Source organism: Pteropus alecto, unplaced genomic scaffold (genome assembly GCF_000325575.1).
Source record: "Pteropus alecto unplaced genomic scaffold, ASM32557v1 scaffold249, whole genome shotgun sequence".
Classification (NCBI taxonomy): domain Eukaryota; kingdom Metazoa; phylum Chordata; class Mammalia; order Chiroptera; family Pteropodidae; genus Pteropus; species Pteropus alecto.
The window spans coordinates 140,232-157,514 of NW_006443132.1; the positions used below are offsets into that span (position 1 = coordinate 140,232).

Genomic DNA, 17,283 nt, shown 5'->3' on the forward strand with positions numbered 1-17,283 from the left:
CTCTATTGGGTATGTACCTCAAAGACTTGAAAATTCATATTCTAAAAGATATTTGCACACTGATGTTCATAGCAGCATTATGCACAGTGGCCAGGAGATGGAAGCAACCGAAGTGTCCTGTGATAGATGATTGTCTAAAGAAGCTGTGGTATATACAATAGAATATTACTCAGCCATAAGAAGAGATGAATACTGCCATTTGCGACAACATGGATGGACCTCAAGATAATCATGCTAAGTGAAATAAGCCAGACAGAAAAAGTTGAAAATCACACGATATCACTTATGTGTGGGATATAAACCTAAAAGCAACAAATGAGCGTGACAAACAAAGTCTCATGGACATGGACTATAGACTAGTGGTTACCAGAAGACTATAGACTAGTGGTTACTAGTGGAGTGGGGGAAGAGAGGGGAGGTAGACGGGGTAAAGGAGGTCAAATATAGGGGAATAGGGAGATGGTGAAGTGGGTAAAGGGGATCAAATATATGGAAGCTGAAGGAAACTGGACTTTGGGTCGTAGACACAATAGAATATACAGATGTCAAATGATAATGTACACCTAAAAATTAAAATTTATTCTCCCTCTAAACAGCATCGCCTACTTAACACTAGCATTTCTCCCTATCCGACATGTTGATTTCTTTCTTTGTGGGTTGGTCTCTTCCTAACTGTATGATGCAAACAGCTAAAAATACAATGCAAAACTACAAAATGAATAAGAAAATTTGTCATAAAAGTCAGGATTTCCTAAAGCCAAGAAAAATAATGGAGGACTGCTCACATCATGCTAGAAGCCACTGACAAAGGAGGATCTGGTACAGTTAGTGTTTAACACCAATAGGAAGGTAGAAGAGAGAATTATGAAAGATGATGGCAGGAAAGGCACACGAAAAGGGAGTGATTTTGAATATCAAAAGAATGTAAGCCCTTTCGTAAAATAAAGCTCAGATACACTTTTTATAAAAAAACAACCCTCTTTATGATTGTGCTAGAAAGTTAAATGTGAAATAATGGATATTAGATTGTGGTATCACAACATTTTTTTAGAAAAACTTATGGCCCCCAAACCAAACACTGATATTTCATTCTTTACTCATTTAAAAAAAAAAAATCTATAAAGAGGTTTTTGTCCTGGATAAGAAGAAGTAAACTCTACCTTGTCCCCACTGAAGGTAGTTATAAAAACCAGGAGCATCTATTTAGGACTCTGAAAATTAAATAGTATCAGGAGGACTGGATAAGAAGACCAGAATTCAAAGTACTATAGAACCAAGGGTAAGGTTAGCATTTCTTTTTCCTCCAGTTATCTACCGGTGTGGACACAATGCAGCCTGAAATCTAGAAGCATCCATTGATGTGGACAGAGAGTACTCCAGGAGAAACCTTAATCTATTTGTGTCTTGAAGAGTGGGAAAGGGATCTCCAATAACTCAAGAAAGTGTATAGAAACACCCTGTTTTTATTCTATTTCTTTTTTATGTTCTCATGTGTGCCAGTCTAAAGCAAACTTGAGGTGGCAGTGGTGGCAACTGGGGAATAGCAGAAAAGTAAAACTGAATGAGAGAACCTTCTTCTCCAGCCAGAGAGGCAGTAGTTTCAACAGGTGGGGTAAGTCTTCGATGCTTTTTCTCTCTCTATCCTCATGCTACTTGGCCCCAGAAAAAAGGTTTCCTATGAACTGAGAAGTACTGAAGAGATCGCAGAAAGGGAGTAGTAATTGTATGAATCTGACACTGAAAAGGAGACCATAGTTTCTGAGAACTGAAGAGATAAAACACAGTCCAAGTCATAGACTGGCCACTGGGTGGCATACACACAGGATCGATCCAAATAGGTTTGCAAAGCCTTTGAAAATTGTGCTGACATTGAAACCACGGTCCACAGAAGGATAATGAGAACTTGTGGTCTGAACCTAAATGGGTCAACTGCCTCCTAAAGCAAAACTACCAACATTCCCCATTATATTGAAACATGACCAAAAATTTCATAATAATCAAAATGTCCAAGAGCCAATAAAAAATTACTTGGCCTTGGGAAGAACCAAGAAAATCTTAACTTGCATAGAAGAATTTAATTAATAGAAGCCAATGCCAAGATGACGCACATATTGGAATTATCTGACAATGACTTTAAAACAGCTTTATAAAAATGCTTGCAAGTAAGGGGAACACTTTTGAAACAAATAGAAAGATAAAAAGTCTCAGTAAAAAAAAAAAGTAATACATGAAGAAGAACCAAACGGAAACTTTAGAACTTAAAAATACAATAACCAAAATTTAAATACAGAGAAAAAAAATAATTTAAAAAATAAAAAACAGTGCAAGGATCTATGGTATAATACCAAAAGGTCTAACATTGGTGCCATTATAGTCATGGAAAGAAAGGAGAATGTGGAACATTAAATATGAAGATATGATAAGTGAAAACTTCTCAAATTTAGTGAAAGACAAGCTTAGAAATTCAAAAAGCTCAGCAAATAGAAAAGAGGATAAATTCAAAGAAATACATGTCAGACACATCACAGGCAAATTCTATCAAACAATTAAAGAAGAAATAACACCAATTCTACATAATCTCTTCCCAAAAATAGAAAAGGAAAGAATACTTGCCAACTCATTTTATGAGTCCAGCAATGGAAACCAGACCAAGACAGCATTAAGAAAAACTACAGACCAATATCCTTCATGAAAATAAATGCAAAAATAATCAATAAAAAATCTAGTAATTCAGCAACATTAAAAACAAATGATATAACATGACCATGTCCTAGGAACGTAAGGATAGTTTAATATTTTTGAATATTAGAAGCACCTATGATCCAATCAATAGATGCAGAAAATGCATTTGACAAAATACATCTGTTCATGATAAAAACACTCAGGAAACTAGTAATAGAACTTCCTCAACCTGATAATGTGCATCTACAAAAGCTATAGTTAATTTCTTACTTAATGCTAAGTGAATGATTTCCCCAAAGATCAAGAACAAGAAAAGGATATCCTCTCTCAGCACTCCTATTCAACATCGTTTGGAAATCCCAGATAGTACATTAAGTCAAGAAAAAAAATAGCATACTGAATGGACAAGAAAGGAAAAGAAATAAAACTGCCCTTATTTATAGACAATCTAATTGTCTATGTGGAAAATACCAAGAAATCTACTAAAAATTCTTAGGAAGTTTAGAAAGGTTGTAAGATACAAGGTCAACACACAAAAATCAATCATATTTTTATGTACTAGCAACACCCAATTAAAAATTAACATGAACAAAACAATATCCTTTACAATAGATGCCTCAAATATTAAATATGTTAAGTATTATTATAAAAAAGCATGTATAGGACCTGCATGCTAAAAACTATAAAACACTGATAAAAGAAATCAAAGACAGCCTAAATAAATGGAGAGTCTTCATGGATTTGAAGATTTGCCCAATTCATCTGTATAATTAAAAGAATTTCAATTAAAATCTCAGCAGGACTTTTGTAGATATAGTCAAGACTATTCTAAAATTTATGCGGAAATGCAAAGAAACTAGAGTAGACAAAATAATTTTGAAAAAGAATAAAAATGGAGAACCTAATTTTAAGACATACCAAGAATGCTGCGGTAAGATGGTGGAGTAGAAAAATGCTGTGGTTGCCTCGCCCCATGACCACATTAAAATTATAACTAAATTATAGAACAATCAACGTGGAGAACCTTCCGAAAACTAGCTGAACAGAAGTCCTATAACTAAGGATATAAAGAAGCCATGTCGAGACCGGTAGAAGTGGAGACACAAAACGGTTGGCCCCACACCCACATGTGGAGGTTGAGAATCGGAAGGGATACCTCGGCTGTAGAGGTACCCCCTGATATATCAGGGGCCCCAGAGTGGTGTACCAGAACTGGAAAAAGAAGCCACCACAACATCTGGCTATGAAAAAGGTGGGGAGTCTGTCGGTCTGAGTATACGGAAAGCTGCTAGAAACCCAGGCACTCTTTTAAAGGGCCCATGCACAGACTCACTCGTTTGCAGGTACTCACGCTAGGCTCCAGAAGAGGAACGGTAGCTTGGGAGGTATCAGGGACACGCAGGGAAAGACTGAGTTGTGTGGCTTCAGAGCGAGGACTGGAAGGACAGCTTCCATGAACCCTGAGTTGGGCCTTCCTCCCATGCAGCTAGAAGGCAGGTGCCATCTTTTCTGTGTTGAGACCTCCCACCACACAGCCAAATCTGAATCTGCATTAACCCGGTAAACTCTGTTCACTCTACTCTGGTGACTCTTTGGGACACTGCCCCACCTACCTCACTCACCACTGAAACTGAAGGTGCTTTCCAAGGTGGGCAGCCATACTGCCCCATGTATCACAGAAGGCTTTTAGCAGTTGAGCCTTAAGGGCAGCCGGCAGGCAGAAGAAGGCCTGGGGGTGCCCCTGGCATTTTGTTGAGCTACCCCAGGCCTGGCACTGGTGTCAGGCAACCTCAATTAGCAGTGTGGACTCTCCGTACAACATAAGTCACATGGCAGAGAATAAGATGGAGTAGATATACCTAATACATAGAAAAAACACACACACAAAGGAACAGCTAAAATGGGGAAACAAAGAAACATGTCCAACAGAAAGATCAGGAGAAAACTCCAAAAAAAAGAACTAAACAAAATGGAGATAATAAGCAACCTTCTAGATATAGAGTTCAAAACACTGGTTATAAGGATGCTCAAGGAACTTAGTGAGAACATCAATAAAAAGAAAGTAAGCATAAAAAAAGAACACAGAAGCCATAAAAAAGAACCATTCAGAAATGAAGAATACAATAACTGAAATGAAGAATACACTAGAAGTAAGCAACAGTTGATTAATTGAAGCAGAGGACTGAATCATCAATGTGGAAGACAAGGTAGCAGAAAACATCCAGTCAGAACAGCAACAAGAAAAAAAAGAATCCAAAAAAATGAGAATAGTTTAAGGGTCTCTGGAACAACGTCAAGCATATCAACAATCACATCATAGGCATATGAGAAGGGGAAGATTCTTCAGAGAGAAAGGAATTAAAAACCTATTTGAAAAAATGACAAAAAAAATTTCCCTAACCTGGCAAAGAAAATAGACATATGAGGCAAGGAAGCACAGATTATACCAAACAAGATGAACCCAAACAGGCCCACACCAAGACACATCATTATTAAAATGCCAAAGGTTAAAGACAAAGAGAGAATCTTAAAAGCAGCAAGAGAAAAGCAGTAGTTACTTACAAGGGAGAACCCATAAGACTGACAGCTCATTTCTCAACAGAAACTTTGTAGACCAGAAGGGACTGGCATGAAATATTCAAAGTGATAAAAAGTGAAGACCTACAACCAAGATTACTCTATCCAGAAAAGGTATTGTGTAGAATCGAAGGACAGATAAAGAACTTCCCAGACAAAAGAAAGCTAAAGGAGTAAAGCAAAAACAAACCACTATTAAAAAATTGTTAAAGGGACTTCTTTTGGAAGAAAAAAAAAAAAAAAGAAAGATCAAAAATAAGAAAATGACAATAACTACATATTTATCAACAACAAAAAAACCAAAATATGAATAAAATTGCAATAACTATGTACCTATCAATGATCACTTTAAAGGTAAATAGATTAAATGCTCCAATCGAAAGACGTAGGAGAGCTGAATGGATAAGAAAACAAGACCCTTACACAGGCTGTCTACAAGAGGCTCATTTCAGATCGAAAGACACACACAGACTGAAATAAAGAGATGGAGAAAGATATTTCATGCAAATGAAAATAAAAAGAAAAAACTGGCATAGCAATACTTACATCAGATAAAATAGATTTTAAAACAAAGGCTATAACAAGAGACAAAGAAGGACATTACATAATGATAAAGGGATCAATGCAACATAAGGATATAATCCCTGTAAACATTTATGTACCCAACATAGGAGCACTGGAATTTATAAAGAAAATATTAGTCGACATAAAGGAAGAGATCAATAGTAATACAGTAATTATAAGGAACTTTAACACCTCATTCACATCGATGGATGGATATTCAGACAGAAAACCAATAAAGAAACGGTGGTCTTAAACAACATATTAGACCAGATGGAATTTATATTTTTAGAGCATTTCACCCCAAAGCAGCGGAATACACGTTCTTTTCAAGTGCACAGACGTTTTCCATGATAGACCACATACATGTTAGGCCACAAAACAAGCCTCTATAAATTTAAGAAGACTGAATCATATCAAGCGTCTTCTCCAACCCCAATGGTATAAAACTAGAAATCAATCACATGATGAAAACAGAAAAATGGAGAAACATATGTTGGCTAAATAATGTGCTACTAAACAATGAGTGGGCTTACAATGAAATTAAGGAAGAAATCAAAAGATAACTTGAAACAAATGAATATGAAAACAAAATGAACTAAAATCTTTAGACACAGTGAAAGCAGTCCCAAGAGGGAAATTCATAACAATACAGGCCTACCTCAAGAAACAAACAAAAATCTCAAACAATCTAATTCTACACCTAAAGAAACTAGAAAAAGTCCAACAAACAAAGCCAGTGAGAAGGAAGAAATAATAAAGATCAGAATGGAAATAAATAAAATAGAGTCTAAAAAAATACAAAAGAACAATGAAAGCAAGAGCTGATTCTTTGAAAACGATAAACGAAATTGATAAACGTTTTACCAGACACGTTAAGAAAAAAAGAGGAACTAAATAAACAAAATTAGAAATAAAAGAGAAGTGACAACAGACACCACAAAAATACAAAGGATTTTAAGAAAATACTACGAGTAATTGTATGCCAACAAAGTGAACAATCTGGAAGAAATGGATACATTCCTAGAAACACACAATCTTCCAAGAATGAATCAAGAAGAAACAGAAAATCTGAAGAGAACAATTACTACCAACTAAATCAAATCAATAATCAAAAACTCCCAATAAAAAAAAAGTCCTTAGACCATCAGCTTGACAGGTGAATTTTACCAAATATTCAAAAAAGAATGAACGCCTATTCTTCTCAAACTATTCCAAAAAATTGAAGAAGAAGGAAGGCTCCCTAATTCTTTTTATAAGGACACCATCACCCTGATTACAAAACCAGACAAAGACATTACAAAAAAAAGTAAAGAGGCAGATATCCCTGATGAACATAGATGCAAAAATCCTCAACAAAATATTAGTGAACCAAATCCAACATTATATCATGATTATGTGTAATTTATTCAATGGATGCAAGGTTGGTCCAACATACACAAATCAATTAATGTGATACATCACATTAACAAATTGAAAGATAAAAATCATATGATCATTATCAATAGATGCAGAAAAAGTGTGACAAAATCCAGCTGCAGAAAAAGTGTGTGACAAAATTCATTTATGATAAAAACTCTCAGTAAAGTAGGAATAGAGGGAACATACCTCAACATAACAGAAGCCATATGTGACAAATGCTCAGCTAACATCATACTCAGTGGGGAAAACCTAAAATCGTTTTCCCTAAGATCACGAACAAGACAAAGATGTCCACTTTCAACATTTTTATTCAACATGGTATTGAAAGTCCTAGCCACACCAATCAGATAAGAAAAAGAAGAAAAAGGCATCCGAATTGAAAAAGAAGTAGAACTGTCATTATTTTCAGATGACATGATACTATATAAAGAGAACCCTAAAGATTCCACCAAAAAAAACTATTAGAATTCATAAAAGAATTCAGTAAAGTAGCAGGATTAAAATTAATCAGAAATTGGTTGCATTTTTATATACCAATAATGAACTATCAGAAAGAGAAATTAAGAATACAAATTGAATTTGCAATTGCATCAATAAAATAAAATAAAATACCTAGGAACAAATTTAACCAAGGAGGTAAAAGACCTGTAATCAAAAAATTATAAGACACTGAAAACAGAAATTGAAGACGATACATATAAATGGAAGCATATACTGTGCTCACAGGTAGGAAGAATTAACATCGTTAAAATGCCCACACTACCCAAAGCAATTTATAGATTCAATGCGATCTCTATCAAAATACCAATGGCATTTTTCACAAAACTAGAACAAATAATCCAAAAATTTGTATGAAATCATGAAAGACCCTGAATAGTCATCGCAATCTGGAGAAAAGAAAACAAAGTTGGAGGTATTACACTACCTGATATCAAACTATAATACAAGGCTATAGTAATCAAAACAGCACGGTACTGGCATAATAGACACATAGATCAATGGACCAGAATAGAGAGCTCAAAAATAAACTCATATTTGTATGGTCATTTAATCTATGACAAAGGAAGCAAGAAAGGGATACAGACAGTCTATTCAATAAACTGTGTTGGAAAAACTGGACAGACACATGCAAAAGACAGGGAAAAGACATCCTACTGAATGAGAGAACATATTCACATCCGATAAGGGATTAATATCCAAAATTCATAAAGAACTCATAGAACTCAACACCTAAAAAACTAACAATCCAATTAAAAAATGGGCAGTGGACCTGAATAGACATTCCTCCCAAGAGGACATACAGATGGCCAATAGACATATGAAAAGATGCTCAACGTCACTAATCATCAGAGAAATGCAAATAAAAGTACAATGAGATATCACCTTACAGCTGTCAGAATGTCTATCATCAATAAATTAAAAAAAAACAAGCGTTGGCGAGGATGTGGAGAAAAATGAACCTTTGTTCAGTGTTGGTGGGATTGCAAATTGGTGTAACCACTATGGAAAACATTATGGAGGTTCCTCAAATAAATAAACATAGAACTACTTTATGACTCAGAAATTCCACTTCTGGGTATCTATCTGAAGAAATCCTTAACACTAATTTGAAAAGCTATACACACCCCCTATGTTCACTGCAGTGCTATTTCCAATAGCCAAAACATGGAAGCCACCTAAGTGACTATTAACAGACAATTTAATAAAGATATAGTACATATATACAATGGAATATTACTCGGCCATAAAAAAATGAAATCTTACTATTTGTGACAACATGGATGATGGACTTAGAAGGTATTATGCTAAATGAAATAAGTCATACAGAGAAAAAAAATACTATATGATCTCACTCAAATCTAAAGAACAAAATAAACAAAGAAAACAGAAACAGACTCATTGACACAGGAAACAAACTGGTGACTGCCAGATGTGAGGGAGGTTAGGGGACTGGGTGAAAAAGGTGAAAGCATTAAGAAGTACAAGTTGGTAGTTACAAAATAGTCACGGGGATGTGAAGTACGGCATAGGGAATATAGTCAATAATAATGTAATAATTGTGTATAGTGCCAAGTGGGTACTAGACTAATTGGGGGGATTGCTTCATTAAGTTATATTAACATTTAACTACTATGCTGTACACCTGAAACTAATATAAAATAATATTAAATGTGAACTGTAATTGAAAAATAAAAATAATAAAAAATAATAAATGAAAAAAGAAAGTAAAGAAAAAGAACTAGAACTATTTAAAAAATAATAAGTAAAAACAATAAATTGACATTGACTGAGCAAACATTTAATTCTGAGGAGCATTAGTGTGGCCTTCACAGTGTCTATAGCACACCCTTCCTTGTGATCTTATTCCTATGGGAACTGTTTTTACAATTCTTTGTGGTGTAGGAGACTAATAGAGATGCAGATATGTCCTGTCCAGTAGAAACAGTTCTCCAACTGTGAAAAACCAGTTTTCCTCAATTTGCATATTCATTTCAATACACCTGATCTTTAAATGTGCTCTTCAGATTCTCTTCTGAACTAGATATAAGATTTGTTTTTCTCATGAGTTAAATAAAATCTTTACTATGGGTTTTAAAAAATAGCATCCCTAAGTTGGTTCCCTCTGTACTCACAATACACACTCACATTTTTAAAAAAAGGCTTACCATAAATCTACAGTATTCAAGACAATGTGCTATTTGCAAAGAAATAGACACATAGGTTAATTGAACAGAATAGAGTCCAGGAATAGATTCACACAAACATGGACAATTGATTTTTGATAAAGGCAATTCAATGGAGAAAGCAGTCTTTTCAACAAAGTGTGTTGAAACAATTGGACACTCATATGCAAAAACAAAACAAAAACGCTTCCCACTTTATACAAAAAGGAACTCAAACCAGGTATTTGTTCTAATGTAAAATCACATAATTTTTAGAAGCAAACAGGAGAATTTGTCATGCCTGCAGTTAGGCAAAAAGTTCTTAGGACACCAAAAGTGTGATCCATAAAAGATAAAAACTGATAAAAATTTTAAACTTTTGCTTTGCAAAAGACACTGTTAAAACAATGTACAGGCAAACTACAGACTGGGGGAAAATATCTGCAAACCAGATATCTGACAAAGGATTTGAATGCAGAACATATACAGAGCTCTCAAAACTCAAAAGTAAATAAACAAACAACTCAATTAAAAAATGAGGAAAAGACTGTTAATGAACAGACCATTCATCAAAGAGGATATATAGATAGCAAATAAGCACAAGAAAAAAATGTTCATCATTAGTCATTTGAGAAATGCAAATTAAAATTATGATGAGCTACCACTATACACCTATTAGAATGGCTATAAAAAATAATGACCATAATAAGTGCTTACGAAGAATGGAACAGCCACTCTGGAAAATGGTTTGGCAGGGTCTCATAAAGTTCAAGTTAAATATACACTTACTATATGACCTAGGAATCCCATTCCTAGATATTTATGCTAGAGAAATGAAAACTTATATTCATACAAAAGCCTGTACACAAATGTTTACAGCAGCTCTATTCACATCACCAAAAGTTGGAAACAACTCAAATATCCTCTAGGGGTGGATGAATAAACAAATGGTGGTATATCCACACAATGTATACTATTCGGCAATGAAAACAAATGAATCATTGATAGATGAAACATGCGACAACTTGGAAGAATTTCAAAGGCATTCTGTTGAATGAAAAATGCCATTCTCAAAATATTACATTCTGTATGATTCCAGTCATATGTTATTCTCTAAAAGATATAGTAAAAGAGAATAGATTGGTAGTTGCCAAAAGACAGGGATAAATTTGGGTATGTTTACAAAGGCATAGCCTGAGAGATTTAGGGTGGTTCAACTATTATGATCCTGATTGTGATGGTGGTTATATTAATCTGTACATGTTTTAAAAATTCATAGAACTGAACACACACATACAAAAGTCAGTTCTACTGTATGTTAATTTAGAAAATAAAACTGAAAAACCCAGAGTGCAAATATAAATTAAATTGTTAAAAATAAAACTAACTTATTTTACTAACTTTTTTACTAACTTTTAGTTTCACAAGATGAAATCCCAGTCGAGCCCTTTTTTCACTATTAACAATGAAATATTGATCCTTGTTTTATGTGGAACTGCTTTAAGTAGTCTTTTTTTATTACCCATTATCCTTCACTAAGCAAGACATACTTTATATTAAAATATACACTGAAACAAAAAAAGAGTAGAAGTGATAATGCTGCAGTGATAATATAGCATGTTTCTCGGTAATGAGATTTAAAGTGACTTTTTTTCTTTATTTTCTAAATTTTCCAGAATAAGCTTGCATAATTTTGATAATCAGTGGATAAATGGTAAAGGACCCTTTCAATCCAGGCCTAGTAACGTTTTCTCAAGGAAACTTTGGGGCACCTGTATGTAAAAATGAGAAAACAAGCAGCTAGGAGGAGAGAAGGTAGGCAGCACACAAAAGATCAGATTTGCTGGTGGTACTAGTGAAGGTAAGAAAAGAGATGACTCTTAGGAGGAGGCTAGCTTACCTGAGACTGTTTGAAAACATCCTTCCCAACCACATCCAGGTTAGAGGGGTCTTTGATGGAACTAACATACTCAGATACAGCCTTGATCACCACATCACAGGGAGGAAGAACCAGCTGATGAGCTCGGACCTAGAAGACGTAAGATAAACAAGGAACACTGACTTCAGACATGAGTCACTAAGAAAAAGGATGAGGTTGAGGTGATATACAAAATTCAAATTCAGTAAATCCACTGAGAGAGTTAAAATCTGTTCTATAAAAAGTTTTCCCCCCAATTCTCAGCACATAATACTTGGAAAAGATTGAAAAGTATAAAAGAAAGATAAAATCATATCATTTATAATCCTATTACAGAGAAAGTCACTATTTTATGATGCTGCCATAATTAATCAGTTTACTTTCATGATATATTTTGGCTGCTTCCAATTTTTTGCTATTAAATGTAATGTTGTAATATGTGGACCATGTAAACTAACCACAAAAAGGCCTTTTTGAGACAATCAGGAAAACACACAAAAAAAGGACTAGATATTAAGACAATATCAAGAAATGATCATTAATTTTGTAAGGAGTAATAATTGCACTGTGTTTATGTATGAAAATGCTTATATGTTTTAGAGATGCATACTGAATGTGGGACTGAAATTACTTAAGGTATGGAATTTGTTTTAAAATATATTAGCAACAGCATCACAATAGTAATTGTGGCTATACCTTGATAACTGTTGGAGCTGGAAGATGTTACAACAGTATCTCACTATATTATATAATTTTCTCTACTTTTGTGATGTTTGAAAAATTTTTAAGTAAGGTTTTTTAATGCTGTGAAAAAATATAGGTATGATTTGTTGTCCATTTTCCAATTATTTAATTATAAGCATCCTTAAATGGTAATTACTGAGTCAAAGGATATAAACTTGAAGGCTTTTCATATAAGTTATTTAGGCAAAGGGCTGTACCATTCATTCCTTCAACAAATATTTACTGCCTACTGTGTACTAAGCATTGTTCTAGGCATCAGGGTTATAGCCATGAACAAGATAAACAAAGACTCCTGCCTTCCTGGAAGCTTACATTCTAGTATAGGTGTGTTGGGATGGGGTGAAGGGAATCTAACAAACAGAATAAATACATAAAATGTAGTGTGTTTGGAGAAAATCTAGGCAGAATAGGGGCTAAAGAATGCCAGTGAGTATGTTTGTGTGTGTGTGTGTGTGTGCGCGCGCGTACACATGTGCATATGATTCTAAATAGGGTGGTCAGGAAAGGCCTCACTGAGAAAATAGCACTCAAGAAAACCTACAGGAGTGAAGAAACACCTTTGTGGAGGGAAAAAGCCTTTCAAATAGAAGGAATCATAAGTGCAAAGGTTAGAAGAGCAAAAGAAAAGGGAAGATGAAATCAGCTGTTACAAGGGGCAAGACAGTACAGGGCTTTGTAGGCCATGGTAAAGATTGGGTGAGTGACATGAAAAGCCACTGGAGTATTTTGAATAGAGAAGCAACATGATCTAAGTCAGTTTCTAAAAGGATCACTCTGGCTGTTGTATTGAGAATAGATTAATAGATTGGGGGGGCGGGGGTTGATGGGGAAGAATGCAAGCAGAAGACCGATGATTAGTAAGCTGTTATAATAATCCAGGCAAGAAAAAATGGTGACTTGACCAGGGTAGTAGCAGGGAAAAATGATGGTATTTGCTGACATAAGAGATGTGGGACATGAGGAAGAGAGAGAAGTCAAGGATGACTCCAAAGGTTTTAGCTTGAGCAATTGTAAGGGTGAGGTTGTCATTAATGAAAATGGGGAAGGCTATGGAAAGAACAGATATAGGGAAAGGATCAGGAGTTTCCATTTGGACATATTTCTTTGAAATGTTTAATAGGTCATTAGATATTAGAATTTGGAGTTCACAGGGGAATTCAAAGCTGAAGACATATATTTAGGAGTCACCATTGGATAGATGGTCCATCACTGGATAGATAGAAAATCATGACACTAGATGAGATCAATCACCAAGGCAGCATCTGTAGATAGAAAAGAGAAGGGACTGAAGATAGAACTCTAGGACATTCCAAAGTTAAGAAGTAGAGAAGGAGATAAGGAAGCAGCAAAAGAGACAGAAGCAGCGGCCACTGAAGTTGGAAGGAAACCAGAAGAGAGTGGTGTCCTTAAAGCCACAGGAAGAAGATGTTCTATGGAAGAGAAAATGAACAACTGGGTCATATGCTGCTGACTGGTCAAGTAAGGTGAAAACAGAGAGCTGGCCAATGGATGTATTAAAATCAAGGTCATTCTGACTTTATTAAGAGCAATTTCAGCAAAGAAGACTGAAGAGAGAACAGGGAAAAGGAAAAGTAAACAGCTGAAGTATAGACACTCTCCAGAAGAGTGTGATATAAGGGAAGAATATGGAGCAGTAGCTTGGATGAAGTGAAGTCAAGAGCAGGTTTTGGAAGAGGGGAAATATGGCTTAGATGATAGAGGCTCTGTTCATCCCTCTGGCAACCAAATCAAAGTTGTGACAGAAACAAGGAGCAAGCAGCAAGGAAAATCACCTGGGAGCTAGATGAACAAGACACACAACTAGAGAGAAATTTAAGAAATTACCCTGCAACGGTAGAAGGTAGGATGGGGAGAGAACGTGAGGTTGTCCAGTCCCCAGCGGCTGAGTGAGACCGAGGCTGCAGCAGCGGCAGCGGCAGCGGCAGCGGCAGCGGCAGCGCCTCTTAAAGGGGCCGCATCCGCAGCGGACTTCTGTGGTTGACGGACCTGCTCGCTCTGAGCACCAGTGCCACTTCAGATGCACAGTGGCTTACAGGGTGACACTGAGTTGTCGGAGTGAGGGCCAGAGGTGAGACTCGCATGTACAGAAGTGGCAGCGGTATCCATTGTTCCTTGTTGAGCCCTCCCTGCTCCCAGTGCATGGACACAGCACCGCCATAGCCGAGATGCTATCAAACTGGATAAGAGGTTGCTCCGCCCCAAGGATCTCCTGAAACTGCCTCCTCCAACTTGCGGCTCCACCCCACCCACATCCAGGTGTATCCTCGGCAAGTCAGGTGCTCCTTGCTGAGCAGCGCCAAGACTCACACTGGTGGCAGCTGGACTCGGTTTCTGGTGTGGCCTTTTGAGGCAGCTCTAAGAACAGCATCTGTGGATTGCTTGCTAAATCTTAACAGGTGGCCTCGGAGTGACACAGACTTGGACTAAATTTAGCCTGCAGCTAAACCCCTCTCAGGACTGTGCCACTGGACACCTACTACACAAAGCCATACTAATAAGACCGGGAGACTTAGAAGCTTAGCTTAGTACATAGAAACAAACACAGAAAGGCAGCCAAAATGGGAAGACAAAGAAGCAGAAACCATATGAGAGAACAGAGCAGAGATCCAGGAATAATGGAGTAAAGCAATCAAACAGATACAGAGTTCAAACCACTGGTTATAAAGATGCTCAGTGAACTTAGGGGAAGGGTAGATGAATTCAGTGAGAACTTCAACAGAGATATAAAACATAAAAATGGAAATGGAAATTATAAAAGGGAACCAGTCAGAAATGAAGAATACATTATCTGAAATGAAAAGTATATTAAATGGAATAAACGAAGGAATAAACGAAGTGAATAAAGATCAAATGACCTATATAGAGGATGGGAAAGCCAAGGACACTCAATCAGAATGGCAAGAAAAAAGAAGCCAACACAATAATAATAATTTAAGGAGCCTATGGGACACTATTAAAGGTAAAACTATCCATGTCATCGGGGTACCTGAGGGAAAACAAGATATTGAACAGCTATTTGAAGAAATAATGATGGAAAACTTCCCTAACCTGGTGAAGGAAATAGACATAAAACCCCAAGATGCTCAGAGTCCCCAAAACCAGGAACCCAAAGAGGCCCACACCAAGACACATCATAATTAAAATGCCAAAGGTTAAATACAAAGAGAGAATCTTAAAAAGTAGCAAGAGAAAAGCAGTTAGTTACATATAAGGGAGCATCCATATGACTGGCAGCTCATTTCCCAAAAGACACTAGGCAGTACAGCAGGGCTTGGCACAAAATATGTGACGTGATGAAAACCCAGGATCCACAATCAAAAATATTTTATCCAGCAAAGCTATCATTTAGAGTCGAAGGACAGATAAAGAGCTTCCCAGACAAAAATAAGCTAAAGGAATTTATCAACACCAAGCCAGTATTACAGGAAATGTTGGAGGGACTTCTTTAGGAATTGAAAAACGTGTATCAAAAACATGAATAAGAATGGTAATAACTAGCTCTTTCTGCCATCTTTCCGTGCCGCCATAATGGTGAGCATGAACGTTCTAGCTGATGCACTCAAGAGCATCAACAATGCTGAAAAGAGAGGCAAACACCAGGTTCTTATTAGGCCATGCTCCAACGTCATCTTCTGGTTTCTGACTGTGATGATGAAGCATGGCTACGTTGGCAAATTTTGAAATCATTGATGATCACAGAGCTGAGAAAATTGTTGTGAACTTCACAGGCAGGTTAAACAAGTGTGGAGTGATCAGCCCCAGATTCAATGTGCAATTCAAAGATCTAGGAAAATGGCAGAACAACTTGCTCCCATCCCATCAGTTTGGTTTCATTGTACTGACAACTTCAGCAGGCATCATGGACCATGAAGAAGCAAGATGAAAACACACAGGAGGGAAAATCTTGGGATTCTTTTTCTAGGGATGCAATATATATGTTCAAATAAAATGCCTCAGTGGACAAAAAAAAAAAAAAATGATAATAACTACATTCCTATCAACAAGTACCTTAAATGGAAAAGAATTAAGTGCTCCAACCAGAAGAAAGAGTGGCTGAATGGATAAGAAAACAAGATCCCTACATATGAGGCCTACAAGAGACTCATTTCAGATTAAAAGATACACGTAGACGAAAAGGAAGGGGATGGAAAAAGATATTGCCTTGATGGACCTAGAGGGTATTGCATTGAATGAAATGGGTTAGATAGAGAAAGATAAATATTGCATGATTTCACATATATTTGGAATCTAAAGAACAAAATCAACAACAAAAGTGGAAATAAACTCATAGATACAGAGAATTTTTTTAAGGATACTAGATGGGACGGGGGTTAGGAGAGAAAGAGGGCAAAGGGATTGAGAGGTGCAGGCAGATGGTTGCAGAGTAGACATGGAGATGTAGAGTATAGCATGGGAAAGATGGTTAATAATGTTGGAATGAATATGTGGGGGAGGAGGGGTGCTAGATTTGGTGGTGTGAGTTGTGCTTTGCGAGGTGTGTGGATCTCTGATCAATATGCTGTACAGCTGAGGCTGCTGTGTTGTATACCAACTATAATTGAAAAAAAAAACTCATTGAATTGTACAATGTAAATGCAGGCAACTCGTTGTCTATTATATTTCAATAAAGACAGAAAAAAAAGAGCAGGTTTTGTTTGATGTTTTAAGATGGGTGCATGCTTATACATCTGATGG

The 17,283-nt window shown here is 36.3% G+C and overlaps 1 protein-coding gene and 1 pseudogene across 4 annotated transcripts in view; one reads left to right on the forward strand and one right to left on the reverse strand.

Moving 5' to 3' along the window:
- Positions 1-17,283, reverse strand: part of FAM120C (family with sequence similarity 120C) — a 97,195-nt gene that overhangs the window by 58,052 nt on the left and 21,860 nt on the right. For all 4 annotated transcript variants that reach the window (XM_015598389.2, XM_006923680.3, XM_025040938.1 and 1 more), the window contains exon 4: positions 11,806-11,934. In XM_015598389.2, coding sequence (XP_015453875.1) covers positions 11,806-11,934 — 129 coding nt within the window. The remainder of the gene's footprint in view (positions 1-11,805; positions 11,935-17,283) is intronic.
- Positions 16,114-16,510, forward strand: LOC102891655 (annotated as a pseudogene).